We start from the raw sequence: 7,338 nt of genomic DNA, 5'->3' as shown, positions 1-7,338 counted from the left end.
CTCATTGCCGGGTTGCTTAGGGCCTTGGATGAGCACTGGCATCATAATGAACTTCCGCTTCATGCACAACCAAGGAGGAAGGTTATACAAACATAGAGTCACAGGCCAGGTGCTATGGTTGCTGCTCTGCTCCCCAAAAGGATTAATGCCATCTGCGCTTAGACCAAACCATACGCTCCTTGCGTCATCTGCAAACTCCTTCCCGTACTTTTTTTCGATTTTTCTCCACTCCGACCCGTCAGCGGGTACTCTCAACTTTCCGTCTTTCTTACGGTCTTCTCTGTGCCATCGCATCGCCTTGGCATGCTCTTTGTTTTGGAACAAACGTTTCAACCATGGTATTATAGGAGCATACCACATCACCTTGGCAGGAATCTTCTTCCTGGGGCGCTCGCCATCGACATCACCAGGGTCATCGCGGCTGATCTTATAGCGCAATGCACCACATACCGGGCAAGCATTCAAATCCTCATACTCACCGCGGTAGAGGATGCAATCATTAGGGCATGCATGTATCTTCTGCACCTCTAATCCTAGAGGGCAGACAGCCTTCTTTGCTTCGTACGTACTCTCGGGCAATTCGTTGTCCTTTGGAAGCATATCCTTTATCATTACCAGCAACTTTCCAAATCCCTTGTCAGATGCACCATTCTCTGCCTTCCATTGCAGCAATTCCAGTGTGGTGCCCAGCTTTTTCTTGTCACCTACGCAATTCGGGTACAACAATTTTTTTTGATCCTCTAACATGTGCTGCAACTTCTTCTTCTCCAAATCACTTGCGCAGTTCCTCTTTGCATCAGCAATGGCCCGACCTAGATCATCAACGGGCTAATCTGATGCCTCTTCTTCAGCTTCTTCCCGCATTGCCGGCTCAGCTTCTTCCCGCATTACCGGCTCAGCTTCTTCCCATATTGTTGTATCATCGTATTCAGGGAACCCATGGCCAGGATAGCTGTCGTCGTCCTCTTCTTCTTCATTGTCTTCCATCATAACCCCTCTTTCTCCGTGCTTGGTCCAAACATTATAGTGGGGCATGAAACCGGACTCAAATAGGTGGACGTGAATGGTTCTTGACGTAGAGTAATTGTGACCATTCTTACAGCCAGCACATGGACAAGGCATAAAACCATCCACCCGCTTGTTTGCCTCAGCCGCAATCAGAAAAGTATGCACGCCCTCAACGAACTGGGGAGAGCATCGGTCATCGTACATCCATTGCCGGCTCATCTTCATTACACAACACCGAATAGACCAAATTAATACAAGTTCATACATAAAGTTCATACAACACTTAAATGCAACAAACAAATAACTCTCTAGCTAAAGCATTTAAATGCAACAACAAATGCGATCAAGATCGCAACTAAGCCTCACTATCGATGGCATATTTTCTAATCTTTCTAATCTTCAAGCGCATTTTCTCCATCTTGATCTTGTGATCATCGACGACATCGGCAACATGCAACTCCAATTCCATCTTCTCCCCCTCAATTCTTTTCAATTTTTCTTTCAAGTACTCGTTTTCTCTTTCAAGTAAATTTAACCTCTCGACAATAGGGTCGGTTGGAATTTCCGGTTCACATACCTCCTAGAAAAATTTTCTATGTCAACTTGATGGGCATAATTTGTCATAAACACGAAATGCAACTAGTTTTAAAAGAGAATATATATTACCGCGCCAGAGTGGTACGGTAATCCTGTTCTGGAAGTCATGCTACTAGATCATGATGAACCTACGAACTATGAAGAAGCGATGGTGAGCCCAGATTCCGCAAAGTGGCTTGAAGCCATGAAATCTGAGATGGGATCCATGTATGAGAACAAAGTATGGACTTTGGTTGACTTGCCCAATGATCGGCAAGCAATTGAGAATAAATGGATCTTCAAGAAGAAGACTGACGCTGACGGTAATATTACTGTCTACAAAGCTCGACTTGTCGCGAAAGGTTTTCGGCAAGTTCAAGGGATTGACTACGATGAGACCTTCTCACCCTTAGCGATGCTTAAGTCCGTCCGAATCATGTTAGCAATTGCCGCATTTTATGATTATGAAATTTGGCAAATGGATGTCAAAATTGCATTCCTGAATGGATTTCTAGAAGAAGAGTTGTATATGATGCAACCAGAAGGTTTTGTCGATCCAAAAGGAGCTAACAAAGTGTGCAAGCTCTAGCGATCCATTTATGGACTGGTGCAAGCCTCTCAGAGTTGGAATAAACGCTTTGATAGTGTGATCAAATTATTTGGTTCTATACAGACTTTCGGAGAAGCCTGTATTTACAAGAAAGTGAGTGGGAGCTCTGTAGCATTTCTGATATTATATGTGGATGACATATTACTAATTGGAAATGACATAGAATTTCTGGATAGCATAAAGGGATACTTGAATAAGAGTTTTTCAATGAAAGACCTCGGTGAAGCTGCTTACATATTAGGCATAAAGATCTATAGAGATAGATCAAAACGCTTAATTGGACTTTCACAAACAACATACCTTGACAAAATTTTGAAGAAGTTCAAAATGGATCAAGCAAAGAAAGGATTCTTGCCTGTGTTACAAGGTGTGAAATTGAGTAAGACTCAATGCCCGACCACTGCAGAAGATAGAGAGAATATGAAAGATGTTCCCTATGCATCAGCAATAGGATCTATCATGTATGCAATGCTGTGTACCAGACCTGATGTGTGCCTTGCTATAGGTCTAGCAGGGAGGTACCAAAGTAATCCAGGAGTGGATCACTGGACAGCGGTCAAGAACATCCTGAAATACCTGAAAAGGACTAAGGATATGTTTCTCATATATGGAGGTGACAAAGAGCTCGTCGTAAATGGTTACGTTGATGCAAGCTTTGACACTGATCCGGACGATTCTAAATCGCAAACCGGATACGTGTTTACATTAAACGGTGGAGCTGTCAGTTGGTGCAGTTCTAAACAAAGCGTCGTAGCAGGATCTACATGTGAAGCGGAGTACATAGCTACTTCGGAAGCAGCGAACGAAGGAGTCTGGATGAAGGAGTTCATATCCGATCTAGGTGTCATACCTAGTGCATCGGGTCCAATGAAAATCTTTTGTGACAATACTGGTGCAATTGCCTTGGCAAAGGAATCTAGATTTCACAAGAGAACCAAACACATCAAGAGACGCTTCAATTCCATCCGGGATCTAGTCCAGGTGGGAGACATAGAGATTTGCAAGATACATACGGATCTGAATATTGCAGACCCGTTGACTAAGCCTCTACCACGAGCAAAACATGATCAGCACCAAGGCTCCATGGGTGTTAGAATCATTACGGTGTAATCTAGATTATTGACTCTAGTGCAAGTGGGAGACTGAAGGAAATGTGCCCTAGAGGCAATAATAAAGTTATTATTTATTTCCTTATAATCATGATAAAAGGTTTATTATTCATGCTAGAATTGTATTAACCGGAAAAATAATACATGTGTGAATACATAGACAAACAAAGTGTCACTAGTATGCCTCTACTTGACTAGCTCGTTAATCAAAGATGGTTATGCTTCCTAACCATGAACAATGAGTTGTTATTTGATTAACGGGATCACATCATTAAGAGAATGATCTGATTGACATGACACATTCCATTAGCTTAGCAACCGATCGTTTAGTATGTTGCTATTGCTTTCTTCATGACTTATACATGTTCCTGTAACTATGAGATTATGCAACTCCCATTTACCGGAGGAACACTTTGGGTACTACCAAACGTCACAACGTAACTCGGTGATTATAAAGGAGTACTACAGGTGTCTCCAAAGGTACATGTTGGGTTGGCGTATTTCGAGATTAGGTTTTGTCACTCCGATTGTCGGAGAGGTATCTCTGGGCCCTCTCGGTAATGCACATCACATAAGCCTTGCAAGCATTGCAACTAATGAGTTAGTTGCGAGATGATGAATTACGGAACGAGTAAAGAGACTTGCCGGCAACGAGATTGAACTAGTTCACATATCCTCAGGATGATGGGCAAGTCCTGGGAGGAGATTATTAAGTATCCCGATTTCGATTCTGGCGATGAGATGGAGAGATATTCGGGGTCCCTCATAAGTATGGAGCCCCAACCCCAATTGGGAATCTGCAAGGGGACGGTGACGAGGAGGGATTCCAGCAAGGAGCCGGCGAGAGACGCTGGCAGCATGGAGATTGGTCACGACGACTCGGTTGTTGCTCTTTCTAGCCACCTTGAGATGCTCAGGAGGGAGATCTCGTTTCTGATGAGAGAGGTCACGTCCAGGGGGTTGTTGCCTGCTGGAAATAAGAAGGTTTCTCAAGAGCAGATCTCCAGCTTGTCCGCCCAGTTCAACGAGATGCGCACGCAACATGTCAAGGAGGTGAATTTGCCTTACCTAGGTTGCAAGACTGGGGAGGAGGTAATGGATTTTCTCTTGGTCGAGACGCAGCAGCTGCTCTTTCTCTTCACCTCTCTCGCATCCACTCTAAAAACATTCAGAGTCCCCATCTCACCGGACATGGTTGAAAAGCTGCGCCACATATCCACTGCGCTTGTGGGCATCTCGGAGCTTATAAAGAGCCACAAATCTGCTCCTCAAAAGGACGTTCAAGATTGTTTGGACCGTGACAGCTGGGAGGCTACGTGGGGCAGCCGGACCGGAAGAAATGGTGGATTTGATGACATAAGTAAGCAATATTGTTTTCTACTCTCTTTAGTTGAGCCCGGTTAATAAATACAACTCCGTCTTTGTATATCACTGCAAAAAAAAATCTTCTTTTATATGCATAGATTTGTATTTGCTAAATTTAGTAGCATAATTTCTAACAGTCTGCAATCATTTTACTTTGTGCTGCAGCAACATTGAGTTCTATGCACTTCACGGCCTCCACGCCCGAAAACTTCCGGTTCCCTTCCGTAGCTGGCCTTGGCTTGCAAGTATACTCGATCAAACTGGTTGATCTCAATCCTAATCTGAGCTGGCCTCTTGATGTCTACGGCGTGGTCGCCGAACGGGACGATCTTGACCACAACCGCAACATTCTCTTCTGCCGTTCAGGGGAAAACTGCCAAAGAATTAAGCAAGAGGTATGTATAATGTCTATCTTCTCGTCTATTTTTTGACTAGTCTGTTTGTTCAAGTGTACGGTAGCCAGTGTTCAAGAAAGCACACTATAAACACAAAGCAGAAGCTGCTTGTTCTAAATCTAAATTCAAAACTTTGTATTATAGCAGCAAAGATTACTAGGATCTGTTTGGGAACTCTTCCCTTCATATTTTGGCCAAATTATGGCCATGTGCTTTCTCTGTTAGGCTATGATCTATTTGGGAACTTTTCCTTCATATTCTGGCCAAATTATGGCAATGTGCTTTCTCTGTTAGGCTATGATCTGTTTGAGAACTCTTTCCTTCATATTATTGCCAGATTATGGCCATGTGATGTCTCTGCTAGGCTATGTCTAGTTAAACTGAACTGCATTTTAGTTGTTATTTTGCTTGATGTGTCACTGAGAATGATGAAAATTATGCTTGACAATGATGAAAATTATGCGTGCAGGACCCCTTTTTGCACTTAACTGGCCCATCTCGTGCAATTGTGGCTGACGAGCCTGTTTTCTTTCAAATTGAATTAAAATTGAAATATGGAGCACAGTTCAAAGATACAGCATTGTTCACTGCCTATCAAAGGTACCGCCCCATGAAGCAGTATGACATCATGCTGATCAATAGCCGCTGTTGTACAGCAGAGATAAGTCTTGAGCGATTTGCTCCATCAATCCAGGCTACAATTGTTGGTGTTCGTGTGGTTGAAGGGGAGTCTTTTAACTATGGATGCAAAGTTTCTTGCTTCTTTTTTCCTGTTGAAGCAATGTTGGGAAGCGCCGTGGAAGTTGTTTTGCTTGACTGCAGTGGTGAAAGGATGCATGCTGGATTAGATGGGTATCTTACTTTGTCAAGAAATGTGATGTTAGTGGGATTGCGGGGCACACTCCGAATTGTCATAGGAGCATACTCAAAGTCCAAACCCATTATCTCTCGAATAAATCACGTTGACTTTCCTGTCCAGCAGTGTCAAACAACTATGCTTAAGTGTCATGTTGGCGGCTCCAAAGTGGAGATAGTTGTCGCTTGGTCTCGTCTTGTCATGGACAATCATAATCTTGTACTCGACGGCTATTGAAGGTGTGTGGAGTGGCAGTGACTTAGTCATTTACCTCGATTTGTGAGCTTAGCTTAGACTTGATTAATAGAGTGTGCCATTTTTATGTTGCTTAATATGCATTTTTAATGTGCAGGTCCTAGCGGGTGATCTAATGGAGGAAAGGTATGCTATTAATTTGGTCCATTTTCTATCGTGACAGATGGAAAACTAATGAGCCGATCCATTTTCTTCCAATTCTGACCCTTCTACCGTGCGTTCCTCGCCGCCAACTGTTCGTTGTCTAGCCCTAAAAAAAATGTCTGTTGGCTCATAACTCGGAACAGGGCACGGATTTGATCCTAAGCAATTTATGTCTACAACACACATGACTGGCACTCCCACGTACAAATGGGACATGAAGATTTAGATGCACATCAACCCTCATTCAGTCTAAAATACATGTGCCAAATCAGTCCCGTTAAGCCATACAGAGCAAATTCCAGCATCAAATTATTTGTCCACACAGGGATTAGGGGATCATTACAGCACAAATAACACACGCATGTTCACATGCAAGTATTTTTACTCTAAAATGTTAGTTTCAGGATGCCATTGCTGTCAAATTTCAATAAACAACTCGGTTGCCCAGGTTGGAATTACGCCCAACAACTCAGCATACAAGATAACAAAGAACCCTTTGCAATGCACAACTGGAGGGAATTCGATTCCTACTGTCTAACTATTTGGCATCAGTGCTGGCTCTTTGTAAAACTCAAGCCCCTGCACCCAGTCTCAATTTAGCCAGCTTTTGTACAATTGTTTCTCCAGTGACCCTCTACACTCGCAGCGAGTAGGTTTGCATGGTTGCTTCAGAATATCTCCCCAGGCAGGTAGTTTGCTTGTTTCTTTGTCATTGTCTTGTCGGCATATTGTGCAGAACCTTGTCCTCATTCTAAGCATTTCGTACGGGGCCTTGTCCCTACTTGCGGTTGATCTCCCAATCTCTTTCCTTTTTGCGGGTGCCGACAGTCCAGCTAACCTGTTTCCAGGCATAAAAACCTGAATAGTTGTCTCCACTAACTGCAGCTGCTGGTTTAACTTCAGTGCTGCGCTGTATTACTTCTTTATCCACCTGCACCATTGCTCCATTTTCTGCTAGACGATCTTCCAGTCCTGGTCCATCTCTTGTCTCAGCATATGGTTGCATTTCCGCAATATTAG

At 43.4% G+C, this 7,338-nt stretch overlaps 1 protein-coding gene across 1 annotated transcript; it reads left to right on the top strand.

Moving 5' to 3' along the window:
• Positions 1 to 4,029: 4,029 nt before the first annotated feature.
• LOC147988073 (uncharacterized) lies at positions 4,030 to 6,156 on the top strand. Its single transcript, XM_087540511.1, has 3 exons — positions 4,030 to 4,663; positions 4,834 to 5,063; positions 5,533 to 6,156. Exons 1-3 carry the CDS (start codon positions 4,045 to 4,047, stop codon positions 6,154 to 6,156), a joined length of 1,473 nt encoding a protein of 490 aa, XP_087396637.1. The 5' UTR covers positions 4,030 to 4,044.
• The last annotated feature ends 1,182 nt before the right edge of the window (positions 6,157 to 7,338 follow it).

The sequence above is a fragment of the Triticum urartu genome, chromosome 2A (genome assembly GCF_056163025.1).
Source record: "Triticum urartu cultivar PI428250 chromosome 2A, HENAU_Tu73, whole genome shotgun sequence".
NCBI classification, from domain to species: Eukaryota; Viridiplantae; Streptophyta; class Magnoliopsida; order Poales; family Poaceae; genus Triticum; species Triticum urartu.
Note: the sequence above shows the minus strand (reverse complement) of the source record. Positions and strands in the feature narration are given on the sequence as shown.

What these genes read in the sequence shown, in the direction of transcription:
- LOC147988073 (XM_087540511.1), top strand. Translation starts at nt 4,045, where the DNA reads ATGGAGAGATATTCGGGGTCCCTCATAAGTATGGAGCCCCAACCCCAA. An exon ending in TGGTGGATTTGATGACATAA is followed by an intron (nt 4,664 to 4,833) that starts GTAAGCAATATT and finishes TTTGTGCTGCAG; the next exon opens with CAACATTGAGTTCTATGCAC. An exon ending in GCCAAAGAATTAAGCAAGAG is followed by an intron (nt 5,064 to 5,532) that starts GTATGTATAATG and finishes TTATGCGTGCAG; the next exon opens with GACCCCTTTTTGCACTTAAC.